This window comes from Polistes fuscatus, unplaced genomic scaffold (assembly GCF_010416935.1).
Source record: "Polistes fuscatus isolate 324 unplaced genomic scaffold, CU_Pfus_HIC Scaffold2, whole genome shotgun sequence".
Classification (NCBI taxonomy): domain Eukaryota; kingdom Metazoa; phylum Arthropoda; class Insecta; order Hymenoptera; family Vespidae; genus Polistes; species Polistes fuscatus.
Window position 1 is genome coordinate 6308212 of NW_025113096.1, and position 24761 is coordinate 6332972.

Consider the following 24761-nt stretch of genomic DNA (forward strand, 5'->3'; position numbering starts at 1 on the left):
CAAAAAAACATTCTAACAATCTTTAAGCCTATATTAAAGAACAGAATAATAAATTATGAAATAAATTATGATATCGAATTGCACGTATTTTTTAACCAAACAAAATTTTATACTAAGAATATTTACAAAAAAAAAGAAGACCTATAAGTTTGGGGACATTTAAAAAAAAATATAATAATTTATATGTAATTATAATAAAAGAAATTTTGATAAAATTAGAATCTTATAAAAGCTTGCATAGTTAACATGTTGACTGCCGTGCGCATTTCTTATGATTTTCTTATGGCTTCAACATGAACTTTTTATTATGCGATACATATTATGTTGAAATATTATTTATAGCAGATAAGGTGAGTTGTATAATGGTGTTTAATGCATTTTTCATACCCTAAGGCGCTATAGACCATTTTAGCAATAATTAGTTGTTTCAAACTGTCCAAAAATGGTAGCAGATTATAATTTAGGGAAATCTGCAGTTGATTTGTCGAACCAAATGACTGTTTAAAGATCACCACTACGAAAAACTATAAAGTGATACAAGAAATTGGCAATAGAGCTTTTACTGATTACTTATGTTGTAAATTAAATGGTGTTATACAAACAAGTAACTTGAGAAAATATTTCAATTCCCGATTTTAAGATGAAGTTAGAGATGTATTTAATGAAATGTTCTGATCATGAAGATAGCATTTAATCAAGCAATTACGTAGAGAAAAAACGTCGTCACATGTCATGTATATTTTCCTTGTATAATTGTATATGTAAAATTATTTTTGCATGTTGTGTATGGCATTAATTTCTTCAAACCATTATAGAAACTATAATATTATTTAAAAATTCATCAGTATCGACATTTACTCTACTTATGTATTATTATTTATCGCGTCGCCTGTCACCGGTGGCTTCTACGGCAGTCAATGTATTAATAAGAAATAAAAAAAAGAAAATAGTTGTGATAACTCTCAATCAAATAATTGGGAATAAATAATAACAAAAATTATTTGTATAGCCAATTTAATTTCACGTATAAATTAAAATTTTAACGTTAAAAGAAAATCGAATTCCATAAATAAATTTATGTCAAATGAGCAAACAAAAGCAAAAATAACCAACAAAAGTGACCAGAATCATTTATTTTGAAAAATCCATTCATATAATATAAGTATAAATACACTTGTACATACATATAATAACGAGTTGTGTATGTATAAGTAACATAAGTAAGACGCTAATTTGTGCGCAGGCGTTAAATCTAATCAACGTTGCCTATATTTATAAAGACCTAATTCCAAGAAAAAAATTGTTCATGTTCAGAATCATTTAGTCAGTCAAGAAGATCAAAGCAAAAATATAATCAATCGGTTGATTGTTTGAATAATTCCGTAATCAGTCATAGTCATCTCAACGATACCACAACTACTGGTAAGTTAACAATTTTTTTTTATGTGTCTTCCTATAAAACATATGCAAATTATCATTTAGGAATTATTTCAATATTAGCAAATCTGGTAATTTAGATATTTTTGAATTTATTTTAGAAACACTACCTATAAAATAAGTTCAATAAATATCAATATTAAATAATTACTTTATAAATTAAATATAAAAACTGCAACGAATAATTACAATAAATTTTTCAAAATTATTTATATATATATGTTACCGTCCAAGTGGGAAATCCGAGATTCACCGAAATGCCTAGGCATTGTTGACAACGCCAAAAAACAGGGCAATGTAGGAAATATATTCATATTTCTCATATTTCCTAGATATTCTGTAGAATAACAAATGAGAAACCGGCAAAGTAACAAATCAGATATGAAACATTTCGTTCTAAACCTGCTTATCTTCTGCTATGATAAAGAAAAAAAGATACAGATTTTCCATGGTGATCTCTATGAATATCGGTCTAAATGTAATAATCTTCTACTACGATAAGTAACAGTGGGCCCTACATAATAACACACCACCATAGAATAAGTTTCAATTTATAGAAGTGTGTGCATAGTATAGCGGTGCGTACAATCTCAAAAATCCGCACACAAAAATTCGCGGAGCAGTTAAGGTGTTAAATCTGTTAAAACAAAAATTCGTTTTTTACTGTGCTCCATGATCGCTTTTGTATGTGTTGTGTATGTGTGTCTGTTGCCCGATAACATACTCTTTTTAACATTGCCTAAATAGCATTTGGTATTCTAGAGAATACCTAAGTATTATGTACAATACCTATGAAAAGTCCGTAACAATTCTTCTGTTTCCTACATTGTCTAAAAACACTTGGCAAATCTCGACATTTTCTACTTTGACGGTAACATATACACTAGAATTTGGAAATTTTATTCAAAATTTTGTAATTTCCAATAAATTAACAATAATACAAGCGATGGTTGAAAAGTTCCTAAAATAGAAACAATTTTTTTCGGTCTAACTATATTCTATTTTTAACAAATAAACAGTTTTTTATGATGCTCGAAACTTTTCAACTCACCCATGTAGTTTCAATTAATTTATATCGTATTATAATATGGACCGTTTATTTGGAAAGTTGTGCAAGTCTATTTTCTGTTGTTTCGAGAAATTTAAAGGTTTGCATATTGATCAATTAAAAAATATTCATTAATTATGTTAAGTCTGACAATGTTTCTATTAATTTATCAATATGTAATTTAATTATATAAATTTCTTTTAGGCTAATTTATCTAAAATAATGTATACTTACAGACAGCAAATGGACTTACACCACTTTCAAAAATAGTCATTTGTAAAAATCGTTTAATTTTAAGTTTGAAAAATCGAATATATTACTTAAAATATATTTCATATTAATCCAATTTTGTTTACAAATAATAACACGAAATAAAATAGAAGTAGTATTTTTTATTTTGGACGTTAATTATATTGTTAAATTTAACATAAGATATTAGTAGTATTTATTTATGCTCTTCATGTGGCAGTATTTTGAAATATTCATGATGCATAGGAGTTATATAGGGTAATGACTGCTAGATATTCTTATATTTTTCGTAAGTAATAGGTCTGGCATCGTAATACAAAGGCACTAAGGCGATTTTTTCAAATTTTGATGGTCTTCCCGGACCAGGTGATAAATTTCAAATCTTAAATTCTGTGTCCTCCATCGACATTTTATATAAAATAGTATATGGTGCACTTTTGCAAAACCTCATCCAACATATTTGGAATTAATTTATATTTTCTTTGTTAGTGTTTCTTGTTATCTGTTCTTTGATTGCGTTTTGTAGGTTTTTTGTTGAAACGAGATTCTCTCGTTTCATTTCATGTAAAATGAACTTATTATATTATCTACATTGTTTTATAATATCATAAGAATCCTGTGGTGTATACAGGAAATTCTTTTTTATTTTTTTTTATTTTTTTTCTATGGAAATTGGACTTACACTACTTTCATAATCAATGGTTAGGTAATTTCTTTTACTGGCCAATTTTAAATTAAACAAAGCATTGGTATTTTTTAAGAAATTAAATACTAACAAATTATAAATAAAAAGTTTACACTAAATTAACCATAAATTACGTGATATCTCTTTTTTTTTTAAGATGGACTTCCGCCACTTTCAAAATAAACCGTCCATATATTACATAAATACAAGTTTCGTAATCCATAATTATAAAAAATATAAAAATCACGATCGACGTGATTATTTCGATACATTGAGTAACCGCAAAATTTTCCAAGATTTCAACATCATTTATCTGTATTGATAAAAAAGCCATGAACTTTCTCGGTGACACAATATTTTCCTCTCGTTATTTATCAAAAAAATCTAATATATAGAAATAATTAGAATTAATTATCTTTAATATTATTTTTCAGAAATAAGGATATCGTGTATAATAATTGAAAGATATCGAAGTTATCGTCAAATATTGAAAATCGCAACATGACGGGAATATTTGAAATACTTTGCATCGTTGCTGCATTCGTTCTACTTTTTTACTATTACATGAACACGACGTTCAATTACTGGAAAATTCGTGGAGTCAAAGGGCCTCGACCACTTCCTTTATTCGGCAATGTCATGGATATTATGCTTCGTAAAAAAATTATGGCTGAGTATCTCATAGAACTTTGCAAAACATATAAAAACGAGCCGTACATCGGAATATTCATTCGAAGTACACCGATACTCGTCTTAAAAGACCCGCAATTAATAAAGAGCGTCTTGATAAAAGACTTTTCTTATTTCCCTCAACGACATCTATCCGTGACCGAAAAAGTATGCAATTTTTTATTCTATTATTATTATTAATCGATAAAATAAAAAAGGAAGTTTATGCAAAGAATACAGAAGTACATAGAAGCTCACAAAAATCCCCTTTTTTTTATCTACACTGTATAATTTTAGTTGTTACCGGGAACCACCAGTAGGCGATAGAATGTTACTTAACGCGATGACGGTACAAATAATACTGATAAACCAGTTACAACAATACTATACAGTGCGCCTATATATAGTAATCGTGCTGGTTCCGCCGCTTGCGAGAAACGATGAAAAGTCACCTAGCATCTGATGCCGGTGAGCTGCGCGCTGTGCGCGAAGCAGGCGAGTCACCACACTACTATACTATTATCGCCCACTGGTGGTCCCGGTGCTAACTAAAATGATTTTGGTTACACGAAAAGTGGACTTGTGAGCTTCTTTGTACTTCTGGTATTCTTTGATCAAAGTAATATAAAATGTTGTTTTTGAATTTGATTGAAAAATTGACACGAAATAAAAAGCTGCTCATAGTAACTTAAATTATCCATTTTTTTATCATTCTCTTTTATTCTTAAAGGTCGAACCATTGTCACAACATTTGTTCCATCTAGAAGCAGACAAATGGAAACCACTGAGAAATAAACTAACACCTGCATTTACTTCAGGCAAATTAAAGGAAATGTTCCCATTGATAAAAGAATGCGCAAACCATTTAGAACAGTATTTGGAAAAGATGCCTAACAACAATATCGTCGAGATTTACGAATTAATGGGTAGATTTACTACAGACGTGATCGGTAATTGCGCATTCGGCATAGAAATGAATGCACTTGCTGACGATAACAGTGAATTTCGTAGAATGGGTAGAGAAATATTTCGATCTGGTTTAAAAAGAGATTTGAGAGAAGGTTTGCGTACGAGTTTTCCTAAATTATACAATCAACTGAGCTTCCTCTTTGATTATTCCCACCTTACTAGCTTTTTTTTAAATATCGTTAAAGAAACTATGGAATATAGAAAAAAACATAAATATATCAGACACGATTTCATAAACATACTCATGGAATTAAGAGAACAACCGCACAAACTTGGCGAAGAAGTTGGTAAGATTTGAAAAATTTTCATTAAATTGTTCGTATTATTTTAGCAAAATTTTGGATGAAATATTCCAAATATTTTATTGTATTTTTTTTAGAATTAACGGACTCATTGTGTGCCGCACAAGCATATTTATTTTTCGGTGCTGGTTTCGAATCGTCTGCTTGGACAATGAGCAATGTTCTTTACGAGTTAGCTCAAAATAAAGACATTCAAGACAGAGTTCGTCAAGAAATAGAAGAAGTATTTGAGAAAAATGAAGGTACAATTTTGTACGAGTCGGTAAACACGATGAAATATTTACACGCTGTTTTCCAAGGTACGTAAAGTAAATTATTATTAATTTATTTTGTATTCAAAAAACAATTTAATTAATGATCATTAATTATTAAATAATTCAAGTCATTTGAATAATAAAATATGTATATTCCATTTTGCATCAAAATTGTATTATATTTATTTTTCTTTACATTCTTCATAAACAACTTAAATGAATGTATTTTTACATTTTTTTTATAGAAACACTAAGGAAACATTCACCGGTATGGGGTTTATTTAGAAAATGTGTAGCACCATCTTACACGTTCCCTGGCACTGATCTTACAATACAAAAAGATCAAAAAATTTTTATACCGATTTACGGAATGCATCACAATCCGGAAATCCATCCGAAACCTCTAGTTTTTGATCCCGAGAGATTTTTGAGTGGAAATAATTCTGCAATTAACGATTCGACGTATTTCCCTTTTGGTAGAGGACCTCGCAGTTGTATTGGTACAAAGATTTCTGATATAAATAATCGATTTTAATCAAAAACGTTCGTATCACGTAATTAATTTATAATTTTTGTTTCGTTATTACGCAGGTGAAAGATTTGCGATAGTTCAATCGAAAGTGGGACTAGCATCATTTTTAAAAAATCACAAGGTTGATGTTTGTGATAAAACCGAAATTCCATATCCGATAAGACAATCGGCGTTTTTGGTGCATCCAAAAAGAGGAATATACATAAAAGTTAGTAAAATTAATAATAAATAATGAAATGCTTTTATTGTTTATTCAATTTGTTCGATAATTTATTCCATTGTTATTCATATATTTAAATAATTTGTAATATAAATAAATAAAAAAAAAATATGTTTTATTATAACAATAACCCTCCATGCTGTAGAATCAATTTTTATGATATACCATATTAAATTTATTTTGTAACATCTTATTACGTCAATCTTTTAAATAATAGCAAAAATCTATTCATGAAACATTTGTAAACATTCGAAATGAAGATTTTAATGTTATCTGGAAACAATTGTTTACTTATTCAAAAAGTGAATTTTTTTAGTATAGTCGTAGGATTCCTAATATTTCAGTGCTTAAATTTATTTTTTACAATCAAATGTGGACGAAAAATAAATAATTAGAATGGCAATGCTAATATTTTACCATACTAATCTAACGTTGTTTATCTTTTTCGTATTGCAGTACAATACATTTGCTTTTAATTGAACAACATAAACTGACAGTAAACAAGCAAAATAGAAAAAAAATATAACAAAAATCCAAAAAGATCAATGACCGTCATTGATTAATAAGATGTTCTTATTGATATGTATAAACCAATCCAAAAGTCATAGTGATTTATCCAGTAACGATGACTTCATTTTTATTTTAAATCTCTTAACGCCTTAAATGCTGCAATCTTCATTCATGTAACCTATATTATCGATCATACATAGTCGATAAAAACATTTTCTTTCTAATCGTCAACTACAATTCAAATAATCCAAGAAAACTTAATGAATACTATTTTAAATGATTTATTCTATTACCAAATCATATTTTTATATATAAACAGCAATTAACGTTCTTAGAAATAATGAGGAAATTATTCAGTTCGTAAAGTTTATATATTTCGCTAATAATATGACAATCCATGTTTTTATCATATGATAAGCATGTATGATCGTGATAAGCATATTCTGTTAATTACCTTTGTGAGTCATCTGTATTTCTCACAATCAGGAAAAATAATAGATGCAAGAAAAAAGAAGAAAAATGCAAGTCATACGCGATAATAAACTTCTTACGATATTTGTTTAATTTCTATTCAGATTAACAAAAGAGCTTGTCTAACATAAATAACCCAATTGACTTTTTGGATTACGATCTCATCTAAAATCTATTTTGTTACATTATTCTTAAATTAAATTGCAATTATAATGAAACTGGGAAATGATATAATTTGATAGAACTAATTATTCAATTTGACAAAAAAGGAAGGAAAAAATGATATAATTTAACAACACTTTCACACATTGATCAATTGTCTTGATCTTCTATCAGTAATTTCGAAAAATAATACGAATTATCTTTTTTCCTTATTGTCGTATTTACACAAATACTCATATTTATTTATTTTTATTGTTTACTTATATTGTTTACTTATTTTGATATTTTTATATTGTTATAAAGAAATAAAAAAATTATCTTATTTTATTATACTTTATTTCCTTTCAATTGTTTTTCCTTTTTAATTTTACATTTTTATTTTGATTGAATTGTTTAAATAAAGTAATTAAAAAAACATATTTAATTTCTTTTTTATCGTATTTACTTTTTTTATTTTTCAATTTTATTTTGATTTAATTGTAAAATTAATTTCGTTATTTTAATAATTATTATCATTATTTTATACTTTTTTGACAAAGTACAAAAAAAATTAAGAAGAGGATTATCGATTGATCGATTGATCGATTCACTTCAAAGTACAATATTCAAAAATCTCTCTCCTCTCCTTTTTCTCGTCTTCTCTTTTAATAATCATTAAAAAGGTTGATAACGATTGATACAAGTAAACAATTATTCCCTCTCTTTCTTTTTTTCACTTAATAATATGGAACGGAAAATGTGTAGTATCATTCCAGACTCGGTAGTCCAAAGAGATCTGTTGATCAAACGGATGAGTGATTGTCAAGTCACGTGATTAAATATCACTCACAGGCACAACTCATAGCATCATTCGCAACAGTCTAAATTGCGCTGTGTAATTTCACGAATAGCAAGGTAATTCTGTTTTAGTCTCTTCATTGCTTCATTTTAAACAAATTTATTATTAACAATTAATCTTTTCGTTCCTTAATGATTTTTTAATAATTTTTAACGATTTTATTATAAAATGTAAATATACTTTCATGATACTTGTTTACATTTACCTGTCAAGTATGTTGACAATGGACTTTTATGTAACACAAGAGTAATGTTCGTAATAATTGCATGTTAATGAAAAGAATTTTCATTGCTATTAAAACGTGAAATATTTTACAATCGTTTACTACGGTACACATATGAGTATATTGGCTTAACACCATTAAGCTCTCCTACTTTCGAACTTACATTCTAAATCATGTAAATGTGATCTTCTATCGTAGAAATAAAGCTTTAACATCGAAGTCACCGTGACGCACCTGCTATTACACCAATGGCGGGAATATTTGAAATATTGGCCGGAGTAGCTGTCATTGTTAGTCTTCTTTATTATTATCTAACCTCGACATTTAACTTCTGGAAAAATCGTGGAGTGAAAGGGCCGAAACCAATTGCTCTATTTGGAAATATCAAAGATTTAATACTTCAACGAAAAACTCTACCAGAATTTTTGATTGAACTCTGCAGTAAATATAGAAACGAGCCGTACATAGGTGTTTTCTTCAGAACTACACCGATACTCATCTTAACTGATCCACAATTGTTAAAGGATATCATGATCAAGGACTTTTCCAGTTTCCCTCAACGTGGTACTGCTGTTACAGAAAAGGTATGACATTTGTGTGTAACCAATTGCTTTAGATTGCGCGGAAAGTTCATGCCTATTTGTATCTTTTATTATCGATTATTATAAATTTCTATTTGCCTAAGGGTTACGTCATGGTTGCGTCAAAATGGCGGATATTTGAAGTATATTTAAATTCTTCTTTTGATTTAATTTAATAATTAATTTTTAAATAATTCTTAAATTTAAGAATAATTTTTAAATACTTCTACTGAAATATAAAAGCATCGATATTGAATTTTTTTTATTTTTTTAAATCGGCATGAACTATCCAATCAACCGAATAAATTATTGTTCACCGTTTAGTAAATCTTATTACCGATTGTTATAAAATATTTTCTTTTTAAGGCAGAACCACTTTCCCAACATCTTGTATTTCTCGATGCAGCAAAATGGAGACCATTAAGGAACAAACTTTCACCTGCGTTTACTTCTGGAAAATTAAAAGAAATGTTCCCTCTGATAATAGAATGTTCACAACATTTGGAACAATATTTGGACAAGATGCTTGAGAAGGATTTCCTTGAAATTCGTGAATTGACAGCTAAATTCACTACCGACGTGATCGGTAATTGTGCGTTCGGTATCGAAATGAACGCACTTACGGACGAGGATAGCGAATTTCGTCGAATGGGTAGAGAAATATTCAAGATAAATTTAAGAAATATTTTAAAGTTCCGTCTACGAGAAAGTTTTCCGAAATTATACAACGAGCTTGGATTTTTGTTCCACAATACTCATCAAACTTCTTTCTTCGTTAATATTGTCAAACAAACGATGGAACACAGAATTAAAAATAACATCGTTAGGCACGATTTCATAAACATACTGAAGGAATTGAAGGAAAATCCAGAAAAGCTTGGAGATGATATCGGTAAGACTTTATAATTTTTAAAAATATTAGAAATATTAAAATATTGTTTGTAATTATTTCGTATATATATTGCAGAATTAACGGATACGTTATGCGCCGCTCAAGCGTTCGTATTTTTTGCTGCCGGTTTTGAAACATCTTCCACGACAATGACTAATACACTTTACGAGCTAGCACAAAATCATGAAATACAAAACAAACTTCGTAAAGAAATTCAAGAAGAATTTGAGAAAAATAATGGAACCATGAAGTACGAATCAATCAAAACGATGGGCTACTTAAATGCAGTGTTTCAAGGTGCTTATAGGAAATAAAATGAATAATTATTTTTAACAGATGAATTCACTTGTCTAATTTTGTGTCCAGAAACATTAAGGAAATATCCACCAGGAATGATATTGTTCAGAGAATGTCTGGCACCATCTTACACATTCGAAGGAACTACACTTACAATACCCAAAAATCAGAAAATTTTAATACCGATTGTCGCCATCCACCACAATCCAGAAATTTATCCGAATCCAGATGTTTTCGATCCGGAACGATTTTTGATGAAAGATAATTTAATCAACGAAACAACGTATTTACCTTTTGGTAGAGGACCACGGAACTGTATTGGTAAAATAATTCAAATTATTCTTTAACTCATGGCTTCTCATAATTTTTCACTTATGGACGACTCTTTTACCCGAACAAATATTGTTACGACTTTAGGTTATCGACTATTTGCCACATTCTCTTTTACTATAATAAGTTCACAAACATACTATACGCGTAACGTTGCTAAACCGGTTTCTAATGAATCTTCGATCGTTACTCATCCAAGAATTTTTCATTCAAATGTTTACGACTTCATAGAAAGTCGTCTAATAATATTCTGAGAAGCCCTGGTCTAATTCCAATCATTCTTATTAGATGATTAATATAATTTTTTGATCATTTCGTAGGAGAGAGATTTGCTGTTGTTCAAACAAAAATGGGATTGATAACGATTGTACGTAATTACAAGATCGATGTCTGCGAAAAAACCGAAATTCCATATGTGGTTAGTCCGTCAGCATTTTTATTACAACCTAAAAACGGAATTTATTTAAAAATCACTAAAATTACAAATAAATAAAATTACGTTGTTTTCTAAATTTACATGAAAAATTAACTCGATTACTGTTCATGGTTTAATATTAATTATAAACGTAGTCTAGAAATAAAAATATATAAGATATTATATTATTATTTATAAGAGTTATTAATTATGACAGAATAGGTATTATGTATTTCATTGATTTGATCTTATATTTTTTTTTTGTTAACCCCATACATCTTTACAATTTGTCTGTAAACATTTGGTAAATTGTTATGTAAGTGAAAAAAGATAGCACGTGGACAGTTTCTCCAACGAGATAGCGTCGCTATTGTCATTTATTTCGGTTAGGTTTAATTTTTTACTAGCTCTTCTGGGTGGATTCTTTTGAGCCTTCTAGGGATATATTGGTTGTAGTCACCGTTGGCTAGCGGGTTCATTTGCGTATCAATTCTTCTTTTGTATCTGCAGGCTGTCTTGGTTATTTCTTCTTCTATCGTGGGAATATTTAAGTCCTTCCTTATTTCTTCGTTACGGACGTACCATGGAGCATCCACGATTGTGCGTAGGGTTATGGCTTGTTGAGCCTCGAACTTGGTAATGTGACAGGTAGGTTTTATTATTGTTTTGTAGATTGTTAGTTTATTCTCTATGCTAAGTTTAGATTTTTTACAAGTAAGCTAAGCAATTTGTCTCCTTTTTAGACGAATTTGTTCAATTTTTGCATTTATATGCTTTTTCTATGTTAGTTTGGAATCTAGATGTAGTCCCAAATACTTGACCGTCGTTACTTGCGGAATTTCTGTATTATATAATTATAGTTTCGGTATTTGATTTTTCCTCAGATTACCTTGGTAAGTTACCTTGGAGGTTTTACCTTGATCTTCCTATTACATAACCATTCTTCAAGAAAATTGATTTGTTTTTGTAACGATTGAATTGCTTGTTTCGGGTCCTTGTTTATGGTAAGCATTGCTGTATCATTTGCAAATGTTAAGACTGTGCAATTTGCGTGCAAATATTGGTATGTCTGCCGTATAGCGAGTGTAGAGAATTGGTCCGAGGATACTTCCCAGCGGAACCCCAACTTTGATTAGTTTGATGTTCGAATGAGTATCTTTTATTTTTACGTAGAATATTCTGTCAGAAAGGTAAAATTTTAGGAGTTTGTAATAGGAGTGTGGAAAGTGTTTATTGATTGTTTGTAATAATCCGTGATGCCACGATTTATCGAAAGTTTTTTCTACATCTATAAAGACGGCGGAACAGTACTCGTTATTTTCTAAAGCTGTGATTATCGTATTAGTTAGTCTGTATACTTGTTCAACGGTAGTGTTTGTTTCGAAATCCACATTAATGGTCAGGAATCAGGTTTTTGTCAGAAATTATTCGTTTCATTCTTTTGTATATTATTTTTTCCAGCAGTTTAGATAGTAATGGTAAAAGCGATATCGGTCTATATGAATTTACATCATGTGGATCTTTATTAGATTCAGGGAGCATTATAATTTCCGCGAGTTTCCAAGTACTTGGGAAGTGATGGACACGTAATATTGCGTTAAATAATATTGTGAGCATCCTAATTGCTTTAGGTGGCAGTTCTTTTAGTATTCTACCATTTATTAGATCCTTTTTCTAGGTGCCTTTCTTATTTTGATTTGTGATATTAGCATTCTAATTTCTTCAGCTGTTGTGCTATTAATGTTTTCTTAAGATTGTGTTTTGCTTTCGAAGTCGTTTACGTTAGTGTATGTTTTACGTCTGTGTATGTTTGGGTATTGAAGTTGTGTATTGTGAATATGTTTTCTTGGTTTGTTGCGAAAGTTTCTGCTGGTTTTTCTGTGCTTTTCGCCCATAAGCCGTCAAGATTTCGTATGGCTGGTATTGATTTAACTGGTCTTTTAAATCTTTTTGCTGTTTTCCAAAGAGAGTAGTTAGTATCTTCGTGAGATGAAAGTGATGTCAGGTATCTTTCGAATTCTGCATTGTTATGATTCAGTATGGTATGCTTAACATCTTTAGTTAATTTGTTTAGTAGTCTTTTATTACTACTTGTTTTATTTTTTTGTCATCTAGCTTTAGCTTGCCTTTTTAATTTTATTTTATGCAAAATATTGCTAGGATATGACGGGATTTTTCTGGATAAAACATTTTGAGATGTAGACGCCCACGCTGCTTCTTGTATAGCATCTGTTAAATTATTAACTGCTTTTTCTATTTGAAAAGAGGTCTTGAGCGGAATAATATAAGATAATAATTAAAGATTATATTTTGTTACTCTGTTACTATATAAAGATCAGAGTAATGCTCGGTTTTTTGTTAAAAATTCAGCTGCTCTTTCTCCTAAGGTAGAACTTCGCCCTCTCCGCCCCCCCCCCGTACACTATACACATTCCACTGAAGCATATTTTAAAGATTGACCAAAACTTGTTAACGACATTGTGTACAAATTTTTAAATTTCTATGATTTGTTTTACTTACACTAGCTTAAGATCACTTCACCTTTTCTCCCCGTATTCTAACACACAGCTAACTGAAGCACATTTTATAAATTGACCGAAACCCTCTGGGCATTCTATAGAATGTTTTACTCGATTGAGCACTCTATACAATGTCCGGACAATCTATGCAATAGCTGCAGTAATACATTACTTGTAACATAGAAATTGACAGGCAATTGAATGGCAAATTGAATAGGAAATAGTGTAAGAGGAATGCTAGATGGTTTGAGGATAGGATTATGGGTTAGAACTTGATTTCTCCAAATTTTATGTTTTTTCTGATTAAAAGAGAATCCAGGCTTGCGTGGGCAGTATCGTGTCCCTAAAGTAGACTTATCTCCATCGGAATTATGAAAAATATCTACCCGCTATCCAATTATTTTAAACGACTATAATAGTTTGTTACGTGGCATGTAACCATTCATTTGACCATGAACTTTATATTACTATTACTATTGCATGAAGTATAAAAAAAACGAAAGAACAAGAAAATGGCATAAAGCACAGATAAACAAAATATTCAATAAGCAATATTCGTAATACGAAGAAACAATAATCTCTGAGGACATAGATAAGGAAAATAAAATAAAAGATAATAGAAAGCTCGAATGTATGTGTGCGACTGAGCAAGGTAAAAAGATATTGACGGAATTAAAATTACGATCTTTACCTAAAAAAGAATTTTAGTCGATGCAAATCAGTCGAAAGAAGCAGAAACATTTTGAGTTTCGTTCTAGACACTTCAGCTATAATAATTAAGTATACACGTATCTTAACATAAGAATTAACAAGTTATAGTTACAAACAGTCTATTTCAAAATGGTAGGAATATTTGAAATACTCTGCAGTATAGTTGTGATTATTCTCTTTTGTTATTACTATTCGACCGCGACATTTGATTTTTGGAAAGTCAGAGGAGTCAAAGGACCAAAACCCATTCCTCTGTTTGGCAATGTCAAGAATCTGATATTAAAAAAAACATCTTCAGCAAGATACTTGATTCAAATTTGCAATTTGTACAAAAAGGAACCGTACATTGGTGTCTTCTATAAAAGAACACCGATACTCATCTTAAAAGATCCTCTGTTAATAAAGGATGTCATGATCAAGGACTTTTCCAGTTTCCCTCAACGAGGCGCTCCAATGGCCGAGAAAGTATGATATTCTTATATTTTATATTTATAAAACAATATTTTTGATTGTGTGAGGATTGCGTCAGTATTACAAACATTTAATTTGCCGATTTTTTAATTTCTAAATATAAATACCGAAATATAAAAGTTTTGGTATAGAATTTATTTTTTAAATAAGCACGAACTTTTCGGTCAACCTAATTAATTCTTGTATATTTATAAAACGATATATTTAGGATGGTTAATTGAATCTAACATAGAAACAGTTCTTTTTCTCTCCAACTCACTTTTATTTAAACAAATAATACAAATTTGTTCAACTCATCTTTGTATTGGGTTTATCGGAAATGTAATACCAATTTCCTTATTTTTAAATCTACATCGAAATATTAAAAATAGTTCATCGGCATAAACTTTCCGTTCAATCCAATAGATTATTACTCATCGTTTTATTGCATTAATTATCAGTTATTATAAACTTTTTCTTACTTTTTTAGGTAGAACCATTGTCTCAACATCTCGTTTTACTCGAAGCAGAAAGATGGAGACCATTAAGGAACAAGCTATTAGCTTCGTTTTCGTCCGGTAAATTAAAAGACATGTTTCCTCTAATAATAGAATGTTCAGAAAATTTGGAAAAATATTTAAACAGAATACCTGACAACTCTGACGTCGAAGTTTGCGACGTAACAGCTAAATTCACCATCGACGTGGTCGGTTATTGCATATTTGGAATCAAAATGAACGCTCTCATCGATGAACAAAGTGAATTTCGTATAATTAGTAGAGAAATATTTAAGGATAGTTTGAAAAGTCTCGTTAAATTTCGATTAAGAGAAGCTTTTCCGACATTTTACAACAAACTCGCTTTTTTGATGCACGACACTCGTCAAACTTCTTTCTTCGTTAATCTCGTCGAGCAAACGATTCAGCATAGAATCAAAAATAACATCGTCAGGAACGATTTTATAAACATATTGAAGGAATTGAAGGAAAATCCGAAAAAATTTGGCATCGAATTCGGTAAGAGAGAGAGAGATTCCGAAATTTTTATTTTTTATGTTAAATACTCTGTTTTTTCAAAATACATTTGAAAAGTTTTAAATCTAAACATACTTTAAACAAAATAATATGCTTGAAATTTTCATTAGAACTAACAGTATTAGAAACTTCAAAATATTTTAATAATTTTATGTCGCACAAATATTTCAGAACTTACTGAGTTACTGTGTGCTGCACAAGCGTATGTATTTTTCGGAGCTGGTTTCGAAACATCCTCTCTAACGATTAGCCACGCGCTTTACGAATTAGCTCAACACCATGAAATTCAAGACAAACTTCGTCAAGAAATTAAAGAAGAATTTGAGAGAAATAGCGGTACCATAAAATTCGAATCAGTCAAAACGATGAAATATTTGCATGCAGTTTACCAAGGTACATATCACAATAAATTAAATTGTAAATGTAAAATAATAAGCTCAATAGATAATCTTTTATTACTGCATAAATTACTCCAGATTAAATAAAGAAGAACGAAATTTGTTGGAATGTCTGAAAAATTCAAATAAATTGAATCTTACAAATATTAATGATTCTAAATTTTCAGAAACACTTAGAAAATATCCAACAGGAATGGTCATATACAGGGAATGTACGGCTCCATCTTACACGTTTAAAAGTACTGGGCTAACTGTACCCAAGTATCAAAAAATGATTATACCCGTAATTGCATTACATCACAATCCAGATATTTATCCGAATCCAGATGTTTTCGATCCGCAACGATTTTTGACGGAAAATGATTTAATCAACGAAACAACGTATTTACCTTTTGGTAGAGGACCACGGAATTGTATTGGTAAAATAATTCAAATTATTTTTTAACTCAGGGCTTCTTATAATTTTCCACTTACGGACGACTCTTTTATCCGAACAAATGTTTTGGCGACTCTAGGTTATAGACTTTATGTCATATTCTCTTTTATTATAATAAGTTCATAAATATATTATACGCGTACCGTTACTAAACTGGTTTCTAATGAATCTTCGGTCGTTACTTTTAAGCTCTGGTCTAATTCCAATCATTCTTATTAGATGATTAATATAATTTTGGTTTCTGTTCATTATCTAGGTGCAAGATTGGCAGTAATTCAAACGAAAGTTGGACTGGCAACATTTATACGTAATCACAAAGTCGATTTATGCAAAAAGACTGAAATTCCATATTCGTTCGGTCAATCGATGTTTCTGTTTCAACCAAAAAATGGAGTATATTTAAAAATCATGAAATTTCATGAAAATTAATAAAAACGTATTTCAAAAAAAATTTATTAAAAAGTTAATTAAATAACTAGATAATCAATAAATCTGTAATGAAACTAGAGTTAATGGAATTTTGTCTAGTAAAAACGATCTTTTCCTTATACACAGCGTCTTTTTTGAATATTTCATAAATTGTTTCAATAAACAGTAACTAATTTTAAAGATACCATGTCTATCGTTTATGCTCGTTCCATTATCGTGATAACGAAAAACAAAAACATCCATTCCATTGTTTTATTTCGAAATTAGAACATTTTTTGTGCAACCTAAAATTTATTGGCCTGTTTTTCGCAAAGATAAAAAAACAAACGATATGTAAATCGGACGTAAATTGTAATAAATGATTTAGTTATATATTTATATGCGTAAATCCTCAGCGGAAAATGTTTCTTTAGCTTCTTTTTCTATTTTTTAATCCATTGTGCATCAATAGTAACCCACAAATATATCACAATTATAGAAAAAATTATGAGTAACCTTATAGAACTTAATTAAAAAAAATTATAATAGGCTAATTATTTGATAATTTGATAACAATTACGAACGTGTAGAAAAACGGAAAATAGTTATTGCTAGTATTTTATTAACATCCATTATTTTTGCATTTAAATTTTTTTCTTTGACGGTTAAAATATTATTTTCAACGATGATGCAAATTGCGCTGCCGATATTGTAACGTCAGAATTTATTTTATTCCATTTTATTGTATTGTATATTAGCGTTCTCAAATTGCCCGCATTGTGTGATTTATCTAAATTTATTTATAATATAAAATTTTTAAAAGCTAAACAAACTGGAATTTCTGTATATTCTTTTTTTTTCAAATATCAAAGCTGTCGCAAACTCACAATTCGACATTCTACGAGAATTTCCGAAAAAAAAATTCTTTACTAATTAATAAGTTCCACGTTGTCCAAGGGCTAAGAAACAGTTCTACATATATAATAACTTATGTTCTTCGTTTTAACATCATAGTGATTTAAAATGGGTTTACGATTACCTCGCTTAGCATATGTGAGATAATTCAGTTTTAATGAAAACGTGTAACTATGTAATACGAATATCCAATGCTATGCACGTACATCGTGGAAAGCTAAAGAATTTGTTTAAATTAAAAAAAATAATAAAAATTGCAAATATTCACTTAAACAAAAAAACAAATCGTGTATGCAACATAAACATTGGTGATTTTTAAAACAGTGTTAAAGCAATAATTTGAATTAATCGCTCTGTGATTAATGTATTTTTTACGATACATTGTTGCTATTACAAACCCACGAACTACTGCAATGAAAGGAACAAAAAATTAATTCGATACATCCTCCGGTTCAACGGCATGAAAATCAAATTGATCTAAATCGGAAAAGCACAAATTTGATGCTACTTCCAACGGTGATGGTTGCAAGGATGATTCCATTTGACCTCGACGTTTACGGCGTTCCATATACATTTCAATGAGCATTACGAAAAGAGCAAAGGCTACGCCCATGAAAAGAGACAATAAAGCTGGACTAAATTCTTTTAATGCAACTGGGATTGGTTTTGCGCTGTGACTTTCAGGACATTGAGGTCGTCCTGGTTGCCACACATATCTCAAGTGTCCTGGTACACCGTGTTCAACAATTTTCCTCAATCTGTAATAAAAATAAAATATCTTCTACAAATTATATACAATCAAGAGTCGATCATTAACCGTAATACATTAGTGATTTCTTTTTATATATTTTTTTAATAAACTTATTAAGAGAATCCTGACAAAAAAGAAACAAATATTACTATATTTTAGAAAATTTCAAATAGCATAATATATCGCAGGACAATAAATTAATGTAATAAAATAATTAGTATAGTAGAATCTCCAGCATCCTAATTAATCACGAAACATAACTGTTCGGATAAATGAATTTTTTTTTACAGGATCCTAGCAATTTCCGTTGCACTTTTTCCATTTTTTCATTTACAGAGTATTTTAAACGCTAGATTCTGAAGGTTCCACCATATTAATTAATTAAAATTAAATAAATTAGTTAATTAAAAATTTGATGACTTGATCACTAACCCGTAAGTGACCATCTTCTTAAAAGGCGAATGTTTTTTAACAGCAGTCGCGATGCGTTCAAGTGGAAACAGTTGGATTTCCGCTAAATCACAAATTTCGTCTTGCGAAAAAGTGTCCTATCAACGAAATTAAATAAAACGAATAAAACAAATCTTATTGTTAGATTTGTTATCGTCAAAATTATTTATCGATTACCAACCGCGATTATTTTGTAAGCTGTAGCAACGTCAACCTGAAAAGCATAGCCACCTTTCTTCACTTTCTTCAGACCTTCCTCAGCAGTCAAGAAAGGCTCGATCTTTCGTTTTTTGCTCGTCTGTATTTTTTTTCGATTCAGTTCGTGTACGTCCGGATTCGGTGATTTCTATATACCCAGTATGAGAATAATTCAGGAGTTCAACTTGTTGATTGAAACTTTCAATAAGAAACACAGTCCTGAAGACCTTGAGTTTTACCTTGGCAATATTTATAACCATCATCGTCATGAATAAAAGTTAAATATGATTCAACTTTTATAATTACTCAAAACGATAACTTTGATCTTACATATCCAAATAGAGGTCATTCGGAACTGACTCTTTCTGATTCAAAGTCTGAACCATAATAAGTACAGTCGAATAGTCCAAGTAAAAACATATTGAAAATAAAAATAATACTTACGGCCAAAACATCGTAATTATAAGCCATGTCCTCAATTCCAACTTCAAGGCTACTATCAGCTAAATCCTTCAGAGTATTTATAAATCTTGGTGGTTCCGACAACAACGACCCCACCACGCTGGCCGAATAAAATTGAATAAGAAGTAATCCCCAAAGAAATAATGAAAGAAATACTATGCGTCCAGAATAAATTCGTGGACCATCGCTCAAACCTATGTACGAAGATAATCAAAATGAAATTTTTAACCATAAGCTTAACCTCATAAAATACATATCATTCATTTGATTCGATCGAACAGTTCCACGTGTAAACATAAAAACAGATGCTTAATATTATTTAGTTAGATTAATTTGAAATAATAAATTTAAATAACTCTGTGAAATATTAAACAAATTTGGCCCCACAGATTATTATGGTGTATTACATATTTATTGTGTGGTAGGATTAAAATCGGAATAATAGTGAGGATTTTAAATAATCAAAATGATATAAAATTGTAATAAATATTTACAAAACCTTGTTGGCAAATAGCAGCGATTGTTATCAAAGCAGTTTCCGAAGAGGGATTAGTATCCAAAGTACACTTTTTTGGATAATTATCGTAATACAATTCAATTTTAACCGTAAGTAATAATAATAACCAATAAATGACTGCTACGATTAGGATCAAATACCAAACGTCTTCCGTAAATGGCATAAGAAACACGTTACGTACGTCGCTAGTTTTTGGATGACGAAAAATTATGCTCGCCCTGCGTATATTATTATTATTATTATTTTAATATTCTAAAATATGTTATTGATTTATTGTTAGATATAAAATGGTTATTGTGTTTTTGGTAAAAACCGATTCTTAGATCTAAAATTTATTTTTATTTAAATAAAATTATATGTAAAATTATATATATTATACTGATTTAGATATAAAATATTAAACACACACACAATTTTGTAAATAAAAACACACTGTAGTATTATTTATTTAACTATAAGATACCAAATATTTTCGATAAGAAGTACTAGTGTTATTAATTTAAATATAAATTATGAAACATTCTGTTATTATTATTATTAATAGTTGTATACTACCAATAGTTGTTACCTTGCTATGTAAGACTGCACCGTGTAATCGCATACATCCATCCTTGCTGCTTTAAATAAATAAGGAGTAGCACTTATATCTACTATCCCACGAAGCATGTCCCCGATAATACCATTCCAGGTTCCATTGTTAAGATATCCCCAGGTTGTTCCTCTGCTTAAATTCATACTGTTCAAAAAATAACAAAACATAGCCAATTAAAATATGGTCGAATAATTTCATCTAATTAATTTAAATAATATTCAATATTTTGTTATGAAAATTTACGTTATATTATAATAATCCATTAATTGTACAATCAAAGCATAATTATAACGCATCATTGTATCCACGTGACGATTAATCGGATTTAAAATATACGTGTGAAAATCAGGTAAAGGATCGTGATCAACCTAAAACAAAAATCTCACAAACATAATTAATTATAAACAATTTAATTATTACAATATTGTTTAAATAAAATTTGTCGTCTGATTAAATTATTTTGAACTCACGTGAATAGAAACGTTCAAGGCGAGTTTATGAAAATTTTGACGACGCTTGTACTTGTATTGGGTTAATTCGTTCCTCAATCCATCGTTGAAAGTCCAATAACCCATGTAAGTAACATTGAGCTTACCTCCATGTCGATGACTAAAATTGTAAACATCGTAAAGAGTATAACTGTTGTTTTCGCGTAATGCTACTGTAATTTCAGTTGCTATGGAAAGTGGTAGATCTCGGAATAAATTTATTGGAACTGCATTCGATTCAGTTATCATAAGCCAAAAATAAGATTCGTTGTATGGCAACTGATTTCCATTAAACTGCAAACAATAATTAAAATATTACGTTTTGTATTTACAATAAGTGGTAGGAAAAGTTTTATATTTTACATCTGATAAGTTAACTCTCTCCCCTCCTCCAGTTAAGTTCGAAATAGATTTACAACATTATTTTCAAATTTCAGCCCGATATTCAAGTATTAAAGTATACTCAAAAACACATAATTATTTGATATTATTTTAAATATATATTATTTAATATTTATTATTATATTATTATATATTATTTTAAATATATTTTATTTTATATTTAATTTTAATTATGTGTTTGTGGGGTAGTTTTATTGAGAAATATTTATAGGTTTATTAAAAAATATTGCAAATATCGATTTGTAGAAATTTGATTAGTCATTTTGAAAGGTTTTTACTCACCAATGTTTATCGGAATATTTAATTAGAATAACCAACCTGTTCCAAAATGATTTCACTTTGCGGACAATCGATATCAAGGATAATACCAAGTTTATAATAATTAACTCTGAGAATGTTATTTATGTCGAGATTTTCTTTAATAGACACGTAAGATACTGTTAGATTGGTCAATAAATCTCTTTGAAAAAAATCCATCTTATCTAAATAAGAAGAAAATATTTGATTGACAACTAGTTTCTTTAATTAACACTATTATATGAAGAACAAAGAAACTAAAGAAACTGCAAATAACCGAAAGAGCTCCAACATCCGAAAACGACCAAGTACTGAATATATTTTCCTAAAAAATATTCCTTAGCAAATGAGACAGCAATATTCGCCTTAGCCGTCGTCCATGCGAACGCAATTATGCTAATAGTAAAAACTCTAAAAGTCATTTCCTTATTCTTTTTTCTAATTAACCACAAATAAATTATTACTAATGTTACAAATCTTATTATTATTTTTAAATCGATAGAAACAAAAAAAACACCTATAATAAAAAACGAATTACTTATATTATTCAAATTAGAATTCTTTGTAACTACCGCATAAATTAACTCACTCATAAATTCATCCGCTTTCTAATTTTATGCAAGTTTTAAAACTAAGGTATAATTAAATGAAATTCTTATCCATTGATCGATCACACAGTTAAACAACACGAACGTATGAAGAAATTTGATAGAACTTCTCACACTCGACAAGGACTATAAATCAAAAACCAAAATACACTTCACCAATTCCTTGGCCTTGTCATTGTATGTCAAAGAAGAAACCACAAGCTTCTAGAAGATGTTAAATGAAAGTTAACATTATCTTAATCTCAGATATTTATACTATTGCGAAAATATGTTAGAAATCTGATTTAATGGCGAACTATTTCCACGAAGAAACCATCTATCAAGTTATATCATTTTCTCATCGAGAAGATTATCGAGGTTAAAGTCGCGTTTATGTTTTCCTACGATAGGAAATTAAGTAACCCGTTCATTTCCGCGCACTCGGTGTTTCGCATAGCTTCCTAGAATTAGTTGTAAATAATAAATAATAAAGGGGTAGCCTTCGATCGATGATTTACGATGACGTACAGCCTTATCATTGTATCGAATAAAAAAGAAAAATGAAACACGGACCAATATTAGAAATATCTACGTTATAGTACCAATCAACATATATAATAACATATTTATTCAAACTTTTTATTAGATTGATAGAAACAAAAATTTAAATGATAACTCCTTTAACTTTTAATAGACGCTACTTATACTGATTCTACAATTTTGTATGTAATTATTTGTTATTTCTTTTGTAAGCAGTGTGATATCCGTGTAACTAGATGATATATAATTTATCATTTACTGGAAAATGAAAAACGTAAAACAAGACTTTCATCTATAATATGTTATTTCGTTGAATAATATCGGAGTAAAAAACATTCTTAACTGACATATTGGAAGAAAATATATTATAGAAGAAAAAGGAAAAAAGTAAGACTGAACTTGAAAAACGCCATATATTAATCTTATTATATATTAATACTTATTTTATTATATACGAAAAACATTATTAAAACTATTATGATATTTTTCCTTAACATCAATTACGTTTAATTTTTTTTTAACTACTCGAGGCAACAAATAGTAAAATTTATTACCTTAAACTTTTAATGTGTATAACTTAAATGAAAAAAATTATTATTCGATTTACTTAAAAAGAATTTCCATATTAAAATATATAGACAGCTTATTTGCTTAAAATTGACGCAAATTGTAGTCAAATAAGATCGCTATAAATAATACGAATAAAAAATACTATAAATAATACAAAAAGAAAACGTTTAGTTTAGTTTTTTATTTTCTAAATATATATGAATAATAGGTTTTAATTTATAACTTTATGAATTTATGCAATTATTTAACTCATAGATCATACAAATTCAAAATAAAAAATTCATAACTTGAACGCATCATCTCACCGAACTTATATTAAAATATTCCTATTCGTTATTAATTTATTTTAATATTATTGAATCTGTTTAATTTAAAGAAAAAATGATAATCGTTGTCATTCATTGTCTATTAATATCTTTGATGGCCTCCTATGAAAATTTTGGCAAAACAAAAATTTTTTTCGAACGCATAACGACCGAAAATTAATTCCAAACCAATTTGGCAACAGTACACAAGTACAGTATTTCTGATAGTTTATATAGTGAAAGAGAAGAAAGTACAGAATCTATACTCAGGATTGCGAAAATATTTGCTCGAGTAAAGGGAATCGCTTATTGAACATTTTTAAAAACCCTGCAACGAAACATTACTTATAATATTTTTGTATCATTAATAAACGAAATATGAATTATTAATTACTTGAATCGTAACGAAAAGCGTTTAAAAATAATATCTTATTCAAATAAAATGCAAATAAACAAATATTTGTCATTTGTCATTTATGACATTGTAAATGTCGTATTAAATATTCTATCAATTTTTTGCAAATTTTTTAATGATAGATGTACTACACCTGCAGAACAATACACATATAATTAAAGGAAAATTTGTAGTTACATGGTATTTTTCGCGTAAGCAAAAGTGACAAGATGACACCTATAAATTAATGAGA

At 29.1% G+C, this 24761-nt stretch overlaps 3 protein-coding genes across 8 annotated transcripts; 2 read left to right on the top strand and 1 right to left on the bottom strand.

Moving 5' to 3' along the window:
* The first annotated feature begins 1335 nt into the window (after positions 1-1335).
* On the top strand, positions 1336-11275 carry LOC122517171 (cytochrome P450 6k1-like). Its single transcript, XM_043635585.1, has 11 exons — positions 1336-1422; positions 3854-4256; positions 4819-5344; positions 5437-5658; positions 5859-6113; positions 6205-6364; positions 8790-9153; positions 9517-10042; positions 10118-10339; positions 10409-10660; positions 10990-11275. The coding sequence occupies exons 2-11, from the start codon at positions 3921-3923 to the stop codon at positions 11160-11162; spliced, it is 3036 nt and encodes a 1011-aa protein (XP_043491520.1). The 5' UTR covers positions 1336-1422; positions 3854-3920; the 3' UTR covers positions 11163-11275.
* Positions 11276-12948: 1673 nt separating this feature from the next.
* Positions 12949-17244, top strand: LOC122516821 (probable cytochrome P450 6a13). 2 transcript variants are annotated; one of them, XM_043634986.1, is made up of 6 exons: positions 14704-14779; positions 15255-15342; positions 15410-15780; positions 15970-16191; positions 16364-16615; positions 16889-17244. In XM_043634986.1, exons 2-6 carry the CDS (start codon positions 15299-15301, stop codon positions 17059-17061), a joined length of 1062 nt encoding a protein of 353 aa, XP_043490921.1. In that variant the 5' UTR covers positions 14704-14779; positions 15255-15298; the 3' UTR covers positions 17062-17244. The 2 variants fall into 2 exon arrangements, with proteins under 2 accessions (XP_043490920.1, XP_043490921.1); XM_043634985.1 differs by having other exon boundaries at positions 12949-14779; positions 15255-15780.
* Positions 17245-18293: 1049 nt separating this feature from the next.
* LOC122516807 (ionotropic receptor 75a-like) lies at positions 18294-23178 on the bottom strand. 5 transcript variants are annotated; one of them, XM_043634955.1, is made up of 11 exons: positions 22702-23171; positions 22390-22629; positions 22134-22297; positions 21396-21707; positions 21169-21293; positions 20902-21069; positions 20316-20551; positions 19799-20010; positions 19338-19502; positions 19139-19254; positions 18294-18713 (listed from the first exon to the last, which is right to left on the bottom strand). In XM_043634955.1, exons 1-11 carry the CDS (start codon positions 22703-22705, stop codon positions 18386-18388), a joined length of 2070 nt encoding a protein of 689 aa, XP_043490890.1. In that variant the 5' UTR covers positions 22706-23171; the 3' UTR covers positions 18294-18385. The 5 variants fall into 5 exon arrangements, with proteins under 5 accessions (XP_043490890.1, XP_043490889.1, XP_043490891.1 ...); XM_043634954.1 differs by having other exon boundaries at positions 22390-23170; XM_043634956.1 differs by lacking the exon at positions 22390-22629 and having other exon boundaries at positions 22702-23169.
* Between the last annotated feature and the right edge of the window lie 1583 nt (positions 23179-24761).

Excerpts from the sequence above, each read along its gene's own strand:
- LOC122517171 (XM_043635585.1), top strand. The coding sequence starts at position 3,921 with ATGACGGGAATATTTGAAATACTTTGCATCGTTGCTGCATTCGTTCTA. Across the intron at positions 10,340-10,408 it reads CTTAAATGCAGTGTTTCAAG|AAACATTAAGGAAATATCCA; the intron begins GTGCTTATAGGA and ends TTTTGTGTCCAG. Across the intron at positions 10,661-10,989 it reads AGGACCACGGAACTGTATTG|GAGAGAGATTTGCTGTTGTT; the intron begins GTAAAATAATTC and ends ATCATTTCGTAG.
- LOC122516821 (XM_043634985.1), top strand. The coding sequence starts at position 14,444 with ATGGTAGGAATATTTGAAATACTCTGCAGTATAGTTGTGATTATTCTC. Across the intron at positions 14,780-15,254 it reads GCGCTCCAATGGCCGAGAAA|GTAGAACCATTGTCTCAACA; the intron begins GTATGATATTCT and ends TTACTTTTTTAG. Across the intron at positions 16,192-16,363 it reads TTTGCATGCAGTTTACCAAG|AAACACTTAGAAAATATCCA; the intron begins GTACATATCACA and ends CTAAATTTTCAG.
- LOC122516807 (XM_043634954.1), bottom strand. The coding sequence starts at position 22,705 with ATGAGTGAGTTAATTTATGCGGTAGTTACAAAGAATTCTAATTTGAAT. Across the intron at positions 20,552-20,901 it reads GTGCAGTCTTACATAGCAAG|GGCGAGCATAATTTTTCGTC; the intron begins GTAACAACTATT and ends TAATATACGCAG. Across the intron at positions 19,255-19,337 it reads CAGCTTACAAAATAATCGCG|GACACTTTTTCGCAAGACGA; the intron begins GTTGGTAATCGA and ends TTTCGTTGATAG.